The sequence below is a fragment of the Perognathus longimembris genome, chromosome 13 (assembly GCF_023159225.1).
Source record: "Perognathus longimembris pacificus isolate PPM17 chromosome 13, ASM2315922v1, whole genome shotgun sequence".
NCBI lineage: Eukaryota > Metazoa > Chordata > Mammalia > Rodentia > Heteromyidae > Perognathus > Perognathus longimembris.
The window spans coordinates 26,128,639-26,143,947 of NC_063173.1; the positions used below are offsets into that span (position 1 = coordinate 26,128,639).

Sequence of the window (15,309 nt, forward strand, 5' to 3'; positions counted from 1 at the left end):
AAGGGCCTCTCTCTTTTTTGTAATTGTGTTTTGGAATCTATTATCCTTTTAGTTTACTATCAGGTTCAAAATAGGCATAGGTACACCTTCCTTGTGGATATTTTCCTGCACACATTTTCTTTTTTGAGCACTATTGTAACTATTTACCCGTTTTTTTCTTTTTATGTTGAGTCATTGTGCACCATGGCTTTCCAAACTGCCTTATTTTCTTCCAAATAGAAAGATTTGTGCATCTCACTGTTTTGCCATTAATCCTAACTTTCATTTCTCCCTCATGGTTATAATATCCTGTCCAAAATCTTTCCTGGCTGAGTGTGGTCAACAACTTTTTCCCATTAACTGCTGCTCCTGTGGGGGACTTCCAAGTCCTACTTCCTATTGTATATGTCTCATAGAAAGGTCCCCCTATGGTGGGAATTAACTGTTTCTCTCTCGTGGATGGGGTTGTAGGCCCCAATACCAAGTCCAAATTTTGAGATTTAAAATGGGTTTTCTAGCTCTTAAAGCTAGGGGCGTGGGAGGCTTCTCAGACTCTGGGTCTTTCTCTTCATTACTAATAGATTTCTTTCTAAGTCACTCATACAGTTCTCTTGCAGGTTTTTTTTCCCCCTTGCAGTAATCCTGGGCTTTAACAGCTGCCATTTTCGCCACTGGTGAGGAAGTAGTTATTTTGGTATCAGTCCAATAGCCATGCACTTTCTTCTCTTCAATGCCCTTATTTCTCAGAAAATATGTTACAAACACAAATATACTAATTATAAAGCATGTCTTTAGCAATGCGAGGAGAAGTAGGAGAAGCAGATACCATCTTGGCTCCGGGCCTTGCCTACAAGGATTTTCCTCCCCCAGATCCATGTCAAGTGGATGGAAGGTGATGTGAGGCTTCTCTAGGTATACAGAGAGGTTACAGTTGCATAATTCAGGTAAAGAGTACATTTATCTTTGGATAATGTTACCCATTCCCTCATTCTCTCCCAGTTTTTCCTTCCAGTCTCCACCCACAAGGTGTATAGTTCATTTTCATCATAGTGTCTAATGGGTACCACTGCTGCATTTGCTCACCCTTTATCCTTCCACCTCTATGTCCTCTTTACCTTCCCAAAGTCAGATAAATGAACAAACAAGACAAATAAAACAAAAACAACAACAAAAGAAAAAGCTCTTGTTTCCATTTCCTAGAGTTAATTTCAATAAATATTGTTTTATATGATCAGAGGTTCAATAAATTTCCTTTTCTGTCTACCTGGATTCTTATCTCTCCTCAGTGAATTCAAATATGTGTGTGACTGTCAAATGTGTCAGAGATAATATGGGTGGTAAGTTGTCTTTCACTATTACTTATCACTATCCTTGCACACATGGCGATCTTCTCATCGACTTTTCTGTTTCTGTTTTTTATTTAAGCTAGAAATATTAACACAGATGCCTGAAGTTTAGACAAGTGCTTTTAAGATTTCTTATTCCAAGTGCTACACTAATATTCTAGCAAACAGAAATCGAGTGATATGTACTTTCACAATCAACATATGTATCTTGGCAATATTGGTGCCCCATGCACACCACATCAGGTTGCAGAAAGCATGTCACAGGAGTCTCTTCACAGTTTATGCAGCTTCTCACTGTGATTACAGTCACAGTATAGACACCTACATGTCTGGGAGTACTTAACTTATGTTGGTGGCACCCTCTGAGCCCATGACTATGGGAAAGTCAAATCTTACTCTTTTAATCTAAAAGCCTATTCCAGATCTCTAATGGCATTGGATATAGATTTGGGGAACCCAATAACCTCAGTATTTGCTTGATTGGATTGCATGATGCCCTCCTCTGACATGCCACATATATGCAAGATTTATGGACATACAAGAAACTGGCTGGATATATCTGTAGACTCTAGTAAGTAAGAGTTAAATAACCAGATGAGAAAAGCATATGCCATAGTTTTGGGTACCTGAATCCAAAGGCAACTTGTTACCGTGCAATGGAAAAATGTCACTAGGAGACTTTATAACAATTTTAATATTATGCATTTTTCTTAGGTAGGGCACTATGACTCTAAGAAAATTATTTCCCCTAATGATAGAAAACTTGTGTGGTATTTAGGTAAAGCAAAGCTCACTGCTTCAAAACCAAGTTTCTAACTGTAACATTGTCTCAAATCAAGGGACACCATATAATTCTCTGGGGAACATAGCATGGGAGACAAGTAAGGAATCTTCATTTTTATTGAATTTCTAGAGAAAATGTTTATAGATTTGAGAATATGCCTTGGAATAGTTCTTTCCACTGCAATGAAAAAAAATCCAAGAACAGCATTTAATAGGCAATGTGGATGGCAAAGAAATAAGATGTCTGGCTCAAAAGAAAAAAAAACAAATATGTATGAGAATGTTGAAAGGGGTGACATTGATCAAGATTCATCATATCCTTAAACTGCTTGGCTAAATTCAAACTCTACTGCACAGTTACTTAAAGATAGTTAAAAAGTTTAAAAGCATGGAAGTAATAATTTTTAAAAAGTAATGTTTACAGGGACCTTGAGGAAATTATTAATAACTTCAAAAAAGCAGAGACGTTCTTATCTCCAATTTTCTCAAAAATGTTCTATCTGAAGGCAGTACAAATTACTGAGACTTCTTTTTCTAAAAAATTGAAAATTTATTTCTTTATTATCAGAATGATGTACAGAGGTATTATAGTTTCATATGTAAGGCAGTGTGTACATTTCATATCCAACTTGTTACCTCCTCCCTCATTTGCCCACCCCCCTGCTTTTTCCCCACCCCATTTTCCTTCCCTCCCCATGAGTTGTACAGATGGTTTACAGCATATAGTTTCATAAGTATTGCTGTGGCATTGGTTTGTCTTTTATCCTTTGTCTCTCCATTTTGATATTCCGCTTTCTTCCCTAATTGCAATACACACATACAATATCCAGGATATTGAAGTCAGTTACAGTGATATCGGGGTGAAACCATGGGGGAACAAAGACAAAAGAAAAAAGCATAATATCACATGGCATGTTGAAAATAACAATAACAACAATGATTAAACCAATTGCTTCCATAACTTGGGGTTCATTTTGCTTAGCATCATGTTGTGTGTTCATATGTACACAGCTATTGAGCTATAGTGATCAGCTAGGATTATCCTAGATGTGTACTAATTATTCCTGATGAGGGAAACCATAGTCTTAAGTTTCTTTGGCTCTGGCTCACTTTGAAGGCATTGCAAATCACTGAGACACTTATAAAGCCAGAGTGTAAGATGACTGTGCTATGGACTTTCAAAACCACATTTGTCTGATCAAAAGAGAGGCTTCAGGATCACTCTAACATTCTGCTCTCCAATATCTCCAGGGTTCTCTGAGAATTGCTGTCTCCATAGTTACCTACAGCAGGAGAATCCTGCAAAGCCCTCTGGAGAATCAGCTTGAGGGTTCTCCGTTGCCGCTGTTGCCTAAAGGACCCAATGAAGAAGTAAATAATGGGGTTGGTGCAGCTGCTAATACAGCATAGAACTAATGTAACTGGATGAATATAACAGAAGAGAAAAAGAACAGGAGTAAGCCAGCTTACCAGGAACCAGGAAATGCCAAAAGGCAGCCCACAGATAAGGAAGACCAGCACTGTTATCAAGATGGTCACATAGAGCCTGGTCAGTGGCATCCGCCTAGAACTGCAGAACATCCTGACTAGTAGTGCCAAGCTGGACACAGAGAGAATCATCAATAAAATAAACAGCCATGAAGCTATGATGAAATCCACAATTTTCCACCAGTGCAAATCATAAGATGTGACTAGAAGTAGAGAGACACACAATTCTAGGATGTTCAGTATCAGAGACAAGGCCCAGAGCAAGGCACATATGACTGCTGACATATGTCTTGGGCGGTGGCAGTGGTACCAGATGGGCCATAAGACTGACAGGCAGCGCTCAGTGCTAATGGCACTAAGTATGCTCAGTCCTGCAGTGTAGAAAATTATTGTCATTGTGCTTAAGATGACAGAGAATAAGGTGAAGTTGTCAATGACAGCCATCATAGAAGATAAAATTAGGCAGCTGAGGAACAGGAAGTCAGCCACAGCCAGGTTCAGGATATAGACTGAAATGGCATTCTTGTGCATTTGGAATCCCAGGAGCCAGAGCACAACTGCATTTCCTGTCAGCCCAACTGGGGCAATGATGAGGTTTACCAATTCTGGGACCAGAGTGGTGCCACACGTTGAGTTAAACCACTTATCGGTTTCATTCACTGTTGTGGCTTCTGTCCACTGGGATGGAGTGGTTGAATCCTGGCTCACAAAACCACCACTGGTGCTGCTGAAAACACAAACAAGATTTTAGAGCCTGCAGTATGACCCCTTATTCTCAGGACCATCTTATCTTGTTATTGGTGACTACTATCCCTGTTATATAGAGTTGGGGGACAAGGATTGAAGTGATTATGTGAATTATCAATACTTGAGGGGTCCCGGAGTATGGATTCAAATCCAGTTTTTGTCCAACTCAGCTCCTCTAAATAATATGGAAATGTTCTATGATCCAGACACCTTCACTGAACTAGAGCTATAGACACAAAGGTGATCATGCTACCTCCATGACTAAGAGCCTACCCTCCAGAATAGAAAAAAGAAGCTTTGTTTTAGGACCATGGGAGAACCATGAACTATGTCTTGGCAATTCATGACAATGATTACCAAGGCAGTCTAGAAATGTCTTCAGTATGCTAGCCCTTGAAGACAGGAGGAAAGTGTGATTCATTCCCACAACTTAGATCTATGTGTAGCATATGTGTGCCCACTATTATTTCAACAAAAGAAAAAAGTGCAGTAGGATTCCTACAGTATTGGATGATTTGCACTAAATACAAAATAAAAATGAAAAACAACTGATGCATGTAACATTAGGAAGAAAATTTCACTCGGCATCAATATTTTTGTGAGGAACTCTGTGTGGGGACCCAAATGACTGATTCTGACCACGGACAGGCTTCATAGTGAGGATTTAACATGACTTTGCTGAATACCTACAAGCATGTTTGTTACATCAAGCAAGAAGAGAGCTGGTGATGAAGCTTAAGTTTTCAGCAGTACAGAAGAGGAATCAGGAAGGTAGAATGAGGACTGGATGCCTCTGAAAAGAGGTATTTGAAATACAGAATGCTTGTGGGGAATGATTAAATAGGGCGCTGCAGAGTGTAAGGCCCACCGTGGAAGGGCTCCATGAAGATGGGCCGTCTTGTCTAAAGTCTCCAACCAGTACCTGTATGACCTAGGTAACCCGCATACCCACAGGTAGCCATGTCTCCTCACCTGGCCACACCTCCCCACCCTTGCCCTAGATAAGGCAGAGCCTGAGGGGGTCACCCTTCTCTCTGGCCATGCATCATCTTGGCCACAGGCCTGCAGTTCAGGAATAAACTTGTCTCTAATGCCTGAATAACTTGTGGTATTCTCCTATGTCGGCTACCTACTTTAATAAACCTTATACAGAGTATATAATATAATTCTACCCCATTTCAATATGTTCCATTCTCTCCCAGGATATCCTTAGTAGACTTTCTTTGCTTAGGAAAGCATCTATGTGAAAGGAAATGAGTGGGAGAGTGTAAAGCCTGCAGTGTCAGTGTTACAAAGGCAGATGCTCTTAGAGATAGAAAATGGAGAAAGAGGAAAGTTCACACAATGAATAATAGCAGTTTATTGAAACCTTGTTGGACATTCTCTTTTTTAAATCATCTCTCAAGCCTATCTGAAAATGTTTCGTGTTTTTCTTATTTCAAAGAAGACTCAGTTGGAACCAAGAAAAATGATCGATTTGTCCCTAGTCTCATATAGTTTCGATTTCAATCTATCCCAACTGCGTTAGCTCTACCCTTTTGACCAACCCTTTGTACTCAACACTGCTGAGTACCATCTGAATAAGGAAAAAGCAGAGGAATAATGCCCAAGGTAATAATCAATATTCCAGCTGTAATTAAATGTAATATAAGCAGACTAAAGAAACAGGGAGGAAGAAAAGCCATTTCAAAGGACAAAACACAATTAGGTAAAACTTAATGGGGTCCAGATAATAGAATTCAGGAGCTTTTTCTGCTTTACAAAAACAGCCATGATTTCAGAATCCAGAGCACTCAGCTGAATAGTGGATCCTGAAAAGGAAAGAGGATGCATCTTCCTTCGAGGTACAGAGGCAACCAGTACTGAGTTCACCCATCATGTTCACTCTTTGACAGATAAGCTCCTATAGGCTTGATTGTCTTCAATGAGGAATGAGAGGAAAAGCTAAAGATACATTATAGTTTGTGATCTTTTCGGCTAAGATTATGTTCCTCATCCAAACTTGAAACTACATAACCAGAAGATTCTTTTATTTTTGCTCACTTTCATATTTGATATTTTGCTCAATATTTTTCGTGTTCTTCTTAAAGACCTTTAATTCATCTGTTACATTCATCAACCTTCACTTAATATATGAAAAAAATGAGGTTTATGTAGATAGAAAGTCTTTCCTGAGATCACTTCATCAAGTTCATGTTTCCCGGATCCTTGCTCCGTTTTTACTGTTTCATTATCCCTTATTTCTGAGAAACCCCTCCAGCCCTCCCCCACTCCCAAATCTTCACATGGTCATAGGACCTGAGAGGCAATCATGGGGCTAGAGAGATTTTAAGTACTCTTAATATCCATTCTTCTTTTGGCCACACATTTTCTGAGTTATATACCATATAAGGTATACTACTTCCCAGTCTCCATTGATGCTGGGTGGTGCACTATGGCACTGAACAATGATAGAAAAACAGATGGACTGGCCTAACTCTGGAGTCACAGAACTAATAGTCAGCAATTATCCTTCCCTTACTTGCCTTTTCTTCTCCACAGGCTGGAGATCTGACTCGGTTTGAAGTCCTAGAGAAACCACAAGGCTGAAGGTACCCATTGTGGTTTTGAGAAACAGCATATTTGAAGAAGTTCTTTTTTCTTTTTTTTTTCTTTTTTTTTGCCAGTCAGGGGTTCATCTCAGAGCCTGGGCACTGCCCCTGAGCTTTGTTTGCTCAGGGCTAGCACTCTACCACTTTAAGCCACTATCCCACTTCTAGGCTTTTCTGTTTATGTGGTTCTGAGGAATTGAACCCATGGCTTCATGCATGCTAGGCAAGCATTCTACCACTAAGCCACATTCCCAGTCAATAGAAGAAGTTCTTTAGTCTGCTTAAAGAGTATAAAACTCTGAAGCAGTTTTTGTTACGATCATTACGGTAGTGATTCTTAATTGAATTAGCCAAACTGATATCTAACCAATAAGTTATATGTTTTCTTTTTCTTACTGTTCACAACCAAAGAATTTTTCAACAATATTATAAATGTTCTATATAAGTTACCACAGAAACAGGAGCTGCTAACGAGGTTGGGGGGGGGGGGGCGCGGGAACAATGGTGGGGTAAGATGAGAAGCAACTCAATGTAATTAGATTGAAAACTCCCAGGAACTAAAAAAGATATGATTTATGAGGAAAGGACCCCATTTTCCTTTGGGGGGGGCAGTGTGTGCAGTCCTGTGGTTTGGACTCAGGGCCTGAGCACTGTCCCTGAGCTTCTTTTCACTGTACCACAACACCACTTCTGGCTTTTTCAGTTTATGTGGTGCTGAGGAACTAAACCCAGGGCTTCACGCATGCTAGGCAAGCACTCTACTGCTAAGCCGCATCCCCAGCAACAGGATTCCATCTTTCATAAGGATTTTTATTCCACCTTCCTTTACTCTGTTTGACAGCCCATAAATGTGTCTCCCATGACACCCCTCAATAGGATCCTATCCTTCTCTAAGGTTGACTTAAGCTTCTGACACAAAACCAGGAGACAGGATGGCAGAAAAAAAGGATTAGTTTTGTTTCATCTTCTAGGTCCCTCCATGTGAGACTGTGTGTTAGCAATAGCAGGGTTTCTCCACCTTCCCACTTATACACTTGTAATGATTTAAGTGTAGATAGCACTATGCTCTCTCATGATGCCTTCTTCTTCCCCCATCCCTTTAAGCCTAGTTGTTGGAATAAGGTTTCACTGTTGTTTGCCTAAGGATGCTTTACCAGCCATCAGTGTCTGTTTCCATTAACTCTTCTCTTTGTAAATATATCAAGTAGTGCTACTCATTTATTCCCATTTGAGCTTACATTTCCTTCCATGATATTTCTAAAACATGCCAAAAAGAATAACTTTGGTAAGATGGTAAAACAATAAAACCTTAAGCTCTAGGTAACAATATTTTTGTGTCACCTTGCTACTTACATAGATTTAAGAGACAGCATTCCTCGCTTCCATGATAAAGATCTGAATGGTTAAAAGAGAGAATACAGCAAGAAAATCTAGTTGACTAGATTTTCTAGCTGGTCTAGTTGACTCATTTGAAAGTTCAATCATTAGGTCTACCTGTACTCAGTTTTCAGAATCTCCTATCAACTTCATTTTTCTGAAGGCAGCACCCTACCATAATGTCACATATGTCACTCCATGTGGAAATAGAAGGATGTTAACTCAGAGCAAATGCTTATTGGGACTCTGATTCTCTCACACATCCCTTTCCCTTTCTTCCATTCTTCTATGCACAGTTGTAGGGTTGACTCAAAGTGAAGAGGAAGAGCTTTTACAGCCTGATGTCAGAGTATGCTTCCTTTTTTTTGTTTTTTAATCAGGAGAAGCCTGGGGGTTCTGGAGTAAAGCCCAGTGATGAAATGGAGCTTCTCAAGATTCTGGACAGTTCCTGTGATCTCCTGCATGAGGTCTGGGGGAGCAAGCCAGAGACTAGAGCCATTTTGAGTCAGGATCCTCACAGAGATGTTTCTGGTCATCTGTTTCCATTTATACATCAATTCATCCCATCCCACCCCAGCTCATACTGTTTGGTCCACCTCCCTTTTCTAAGTGTCTGCTTATAGGCAACAATGTATCCAGCTTACACAACCAAATGGCATGGCTTTATAATAAATAACTAAGGGTGGCCATGGGTCATTGTGGTTTTAGTTCACTTGGATACAATCATTTCCCAAAACACATCTGCTGTATACTTATTGTTGTATATCACTACATCTTAATTTTTTCTTATTAAAGATTATTCTAAAATTATTTTTCAATGTGCCATTTAAAATAATATACTATTTCATAGAATTATTAACTAAAATATTTGTGTAAAAATGATGAATGAAGCCAATGTTGTGAACTCCTAAGATTAAAAATAATTGACACCAAAAGTCATACACAAAACTGTTAAATCTTTAGTAAACCAGCCACAAAGGATCAGAGAGCAATAGAATCAGGGTCAATCAAGGCAGTCAAAGGAGAAGGAATAGAAGAGATACAGCTGGGCTTCTAACAGAGGACATGTGAAATAAACCATGAGAAACAGTCAATCTACATTAGATGTATGTGGACACGATCTGGTTATATGACTTAATGCTTGACTAGCTTGAATATGGTGGAAGTGATAAAGATGGTGACTTAAAACTGATAAATGGAGATTGAACACTTGCTTGCATTATGAAAACATCCATTATATTTGTCTAATAAGTCATTTATTCCATAATACTTTAAGCTAATGAGATGAAGTTTTCTAATTCCTGCCAGAATTAAAGACTAGTCTTCTAGAATGAGTTTGAAATTAATACTTTCCATTTTGAGACAAGTTGTAGGAAATTAAGGGGAATGTTGTGAAAATATACCATTTTTTTTCATGACACAATTCAGCTGTAAAGCAAGAATATACTCAGAAATGACAGAGCAGTAGCAGATGATCGAATGATTCATTGATGGACTCTACTAATCCAATAAATAGCTACTTGTCAGATATACATATTTCCATCTTACATAGGAAGAAAAAGAAGTTGAGTCATTTGCCCCAGATCTGATACAAAGAAATAGAGGAGCTAAGAATTCTGCACTGATGTTACTGCCCTTCAGGAACCCAGCAGCTTCACTACACCTGGAAAGGGGAAAGAAGTTTGGAAAAGTATACTCTGTATGATTAGATTTGATCTCCTTCATGTTTTGTTAGAAAAGGATCTGCAGATTTTAGAAACAGAAAAGGAACAAGCCCAGGAAATAGATACACAAAAAGATGGATGAAGGGGCACAGATAACACTTCAAATCCTGTGCTTCTACCTGCCTCTGAAAAGGTCCCATCCAATCCTGACTGCCCACAGCTCATACAGGACAAAGAGGTGATGAGGGAAGGATGGTAGGAACCTCTGTATCAAGGATAACATATACTAAATGTTTTCTTAGTTCCTATACCCCTGTTTGGCCTGAGGAGAGTATGAAAGAAAACTAGACCATGCTTTTCCCTTGGGCTCACTGATTTTTTTTGTGTTACTGAACACTGTTTGAAGTGGTACATTCCAATGTACATATTTATTTTTTCCTTTTTCCCACTTTCATTAAATTCAACTCCGTAATAACTACATCTGCTGCGTTTTTGTTGCGGTTCACTAATATATCCCCAGCCTCTAGCACACAATTTTAGGAGACTATATATTGGAAATATTATTCTCATCTATCATAAGAAGAATCTGATATTGATGAATTCCAAAATCATCTCAATCATATGAAGTGCAAATCCAACTCCATCTCTATCTCCTTAGATTCCAGGACTTCCCCACCATTCTCTGCCTCACATTCACTATGTGAGGAGCTCCCAAGAAGACTACTGGGGTATCATGAGATTGGAAACTTAAAGGAGAATCAGTATGTAAAGGCTGATAATGTTCATGTCTTACAAAACTGGCATGTTTTATAACAGAGAGAGAAACTCAAATCCAAATTCCCTTAATGGTATTGAGCTCTAATGACTACACTAGTGAAGAGGAGGTAGGAAGAACTCATAAAACAAACTCTTGGATTTTGATCTTCTTTGTCTTTTATGCTCAGGTATAAACACAACCTCATGGCTGGCAGTCGTTACCTTCCTACATTTTCACATGTGACTGTATTTGCCTATTCTTTCTCTTTCCATTTAGCTGCCCCCTTTACTCTACCTCCCTCCTCCTGACAATTATGTCCCATCTTAGTCATTGAAGGAGTTACCCCTTTGCAAACCTCCATTGCATAGGCCATACTTGAGATGATATGTTTACATATGACCCTGTAAATGTTTTTATATATGATTATAAGTTAGGGCCAACTTCCACATAAAACATGTGTCCTTTGCCTCTGATCCTGACTTCCTACACTTAACATAATTTTTTCAGGGCCCATCTATTTTCCTGTAAATGACATATCATGAGGAAAATGCCATTTATGTGTATTATTAGGTAACTTAATCCAAGTGAGAGATTATTTAAAAGATATGCTATAAGATAAGGAGGTAAGAACAAAAGAAGTCAAACAAATGAGGGAAGATAGAGTGAAAATTTTATCTAATTACCTTGAAATAGAGAAGGTATTAGAAAACACAAAAGATAGGAGACTATGAGAAGAAATAGCTTTCCTCACTTGACCTTTCATGTCCCATTTTTCTACTCTTCTTTATGTCCTTAAAGGTGACATACATGTGCAATCGCAATAGAATTTCCCCCCTGTGTATGGTAGATTTAGTCAATGCGACAAACTTGCTCTCTATAGAGAACAAAAAAACAGAAAATTGGTTTCTAATTTTGTCTCCTTATTCTCTCCATTATATTGCAAACTAATAATGGACTAAAGATGGAGAATCTATCTGTGCATCTTTCCTAAAACTATCTTCAGCTAGCTCAATTTTCATAACTTCCCCTTCCCAATATCTAGTGATATTATATTCCCTTTAACATTCCCCATCATTCTCCATGACGGTCAAAAATTTCATCATTAAATATATTTTCTCTAAACCTACCTGCAATAACATATTGCTGGTCAATTAAGCCAACCTTACCCATCCCATTTTAGGTTATCTGTTACTTCCTAGGGCCCTGGCACTTATACACAGAAAAGAAAAATTTTAAATGAATAAAACATGACTGGTTTATTCCCAGCACTTTGTTTGGAGGAGGCACTTTTGCATTCCATCTTGCTTTCCTAAATTAAGGAAAGTAGCACATGTCTTATCATTTCAAGAGTTTGAAAGACCAAAATAAAAGATAGTTGGGGACAAGTTCTACCAAGAAGGAAATTCCTGCTTCACAACTTTCAGCATCTTAGAGTCAATTCTTCTAGTACACAAAGTTGTCAAGAGGAAGCTTCAAATCTCCTGTTTCTTATGGACCCCATTGGTTCCCAGGAAACTACCACCAGTAAAAGATATGGATTGGATTGGCAGGGGAAAGACACAGGCGTTTTTAAGATGGGCTTTTGGTAAAGTCTTACCTTTGCTCCATTTTTCTTGCAGGGATGGTAAGGTGCTGCCTGCTGAAATGAAGAACCTTCTGGGTTGACAATGTTCATAGAGCACTACCCTGCCTTGGAGAGAACTGCTTGAGTGAACCATGGCGCCCCAGTGTCTCTTATCAAGATACAGGACAACCCTGTGATTTCCTGTCCTGGGACCTACTGGCAAATGAGAATGTGAAGTTTGTTGAGATATTGTTTCTCACCAGATGTTTAAAAAAATTTTATCTTACATTTCTATCTTTCAACCTCTACCCATCCCCACCCTACTGGGTAACTTTCTCTACAAGTGATTATTGTTTTGGAGCTTCATTCTGCCAGCTAGTCAGTAATGCCAGACAGTGTGAGGTTTTTCTGGGAGCCTGTGTAACTAAGAACATTTAAGGCCCTTGACTTCTTTGTAGTATATTTTATCATAGCCTTAATAGATTTCTTTTCATGTTCCTTCCAATTGACAGGAAGTGGTGCATGAGATAAAAGGTGAAACAGTTTCTTAATTTTACTCTCCTGGATCATTTTCCCTCTTGCCCAGTATGGGGACTTGAACCCAGGACCTCATGCTCATTTTGCTTTCATTCTTACAGTTGACGTTGTACTCATTGATTTATGCCTCCAACCTGAATTTTTGCTGATTAATTAGAGATTGAGTCACACAGATTTCTCTGCCAAGGCTGGTTTTCAACCAGGATCCACCAGAACTTTCTTCCTGAATAGGTAGATTTACCAGCACAGACCATAGATGCCAGGCTTAAATTGATTTCAGCGGAATCTGTGATAAACCAGAAATTCAAGAAGTTCAGAAAATGCCAGGCATAATTGCAAGATCATTTCTTAGACATATAACATTCAAATTACAAGAATCAAAGACACACAGTCTCGAATGGCTCCAGAAAAGTATTACCTACATAGAAAGAAGAAAAGAATTACCTCTCTTCAGAATTTATATAGCACAAGAGCATTAAGTCTTGAGGTGGAGGGGGCCAACAGCCTAGGACTCTAAATCTATTGTAACCATTTGAGAAAGTAAAAAAAATGTCTCTGAAAAAGACTGAGGAGATTTGTTATCAGTAGAACTTCCTTGCTAAAGATCTCAAAGAAATTCTTTAGAGGGTAGAAAAATTTTGTGGATCTCAAGTCAGACTTGTCCAACAATTGAGCAACAAGCTAGCACAGTTCATGGGATAGATTTGTTCATAATATTCTTTATTTACCTATTTGATGTCCATGAATCCTGTAAGCTTGTCCTGATACCAATCATTTGTGTCACCTTTCTCTTTTCTCTACCTGGTTAAGGGGTTTTGGTTTTATTGACCTTTTTTTTTTGTTGTTGTTCCAGTTCTGGGGATTAAACTCAGGGCCTGGGCACAGTGCCACTTCCTGTTTTTTCTGTGCATGTGGTACTGAGGAATTGAACCCAGGGCTTCGTGCATGCTAGGAAAGCACTCCACCACTAGGCCAAATTCCTGGCCCTTATTGACCTTTTTAATGTTCAGGTTTTGATTTTATCATTTTTCTCCTCTGATTTCTTGTTTTCATCATTGATAGTTAATGAGGTTTTGTAAGCATTCTTTTCTATCTGTGAATATCTATTTTTTGTCTTTTTAAACTCCTTAAGATGGATTTTCAGATAGTGGATTTGAGTTCTTTCTTTACTTCTTCTTTTTTTTTTTTTTTGCCAGTCCTGGGCCTTAGACTCAGGGCCTGAGCACTGTCCCTGGCTTCTTTTTTTTTTTTTTTCCAAATTTTTATTATCAAACTGATGTACAGAGAGGTTACAGTTTCATATGTTAGGCATTAGATACATTTCTTGTACTGTTTGTTACCTTGTCCCTCATACCCCCCGCCCTCCTCCCCCTTTCCCTTTCCCCCAATGAGGTGTTCAGTTCACTTACACCAAACAGTTTTGCAAGTATTGCTTTTGTAGTTGTTTGTCTTTTTTTACCCTGTGTCTCTCAATTTTGGTATTCCCTTTCAATTTCCTAGTTCTAATACCAGTATACACAGTTTCCACTATACTCAGATAAGATTACAGAGATAGTGTAGGTACAACCACAGGAAGGTGATACAAGAACATCATCAATAATAGAAGCTACAGATACACATGGGACATTGAAAGTAGTTACAACTGTGATATAACAATCATTTCCATAACATGGAGTTCATTTCACTTAGCATCGTCTTACGTGTTCATAAGGGTATAAGCTATTGGGCTCTTGTGATGCTCTGCTATGACTTGCCTAAACCTGTACTAATTATTCCCAATAAGGGAGACCATAGAGTCCATGTTTCTTTGGGTCTGTCTCACTTCACTTAGTATAATTTTTTCCAAGTCCTTCCATTTCCTTACAAATGGGGCAATGTCATTCTTTCTGACAGAGGCATAAAATTCCATTGTGTATATGTACCGCATTTTCCTGATCCATTCGTGTACTGAGGGGCATCTGGGTTGGTTCCAGATTCTAGCTATGACAAATTGTGCTGCGATGAACATTGTTGTGCTGGTGGCATTACTGTGATTTTGTTTGTGGTCTTTTGGATAGATATCCAAAAGTGGGGCTGCTGGGTCATAGGGGAGTTCTATATTTAGCCTTCTGAGGAATCTCCATACTGCTTGCCAGAGTGGCTGAACCAGTTTTACATTCCCACCAACAATGAAGTAGGGTTCCCTTTTGGTCACATCCCCTCCAACAATTGTTATTGTTAGTTTTCTTGATATATGACATTCTTACTGGGGTGAGATGGAATCTCAATGTTGTTTTGATTTGCATTTCTTTTATGGCCAGTGATGTAGAGCACTTTTTCATGTCTCTTGGCCATTCTCATTTCCTCATCAGAGAAGTTTCCTTGTAAGTCTTTAGCCCACTTGATGAGTGGGCTATTGGTTCTTTGCGGTTTTGTTTTGGAAGAAGGTAATTTTTTTAGTTCTGCATATATTTTAGAGATGAGGCCTTTGTCCGTT

The 15,309-nt window shown here is 38.8% G+C and overlaps 1 protein-coding gene across 1 annotated transcript; it reads right to left on the bottom strand.

The window, feature by feature from the left end:
* Positions 1 to 3,185: 3,185 nt before the first annotated feature.
* On the bottom strand, positions 3,186 to 12,410 carry LOC125361655 (mas-related G-protein coupled receptor member X1-like). Its single transcript, XM_048360231.1, has 2 exons — positions 12,330 to 12,410; positions 3,186 to 4,323 (listed from the first exon to the last, which is right to left on the bottom strand). The coding sequence occupies exons 1-2, from the start codon at positions 12,338 to 12,340 to the stop codon at positions 3,327 to 3,329; spliced, it is 1,008 nt and encodes a 335-aa protein (XP_048216188.1). The 5' UTR covers positions 12,341 to 12,410; the 3' UTR covers positions 3,186 to 3,326.
* Positions 12,411 to 15,309: the final 2,899 nt, after the last annotated feature.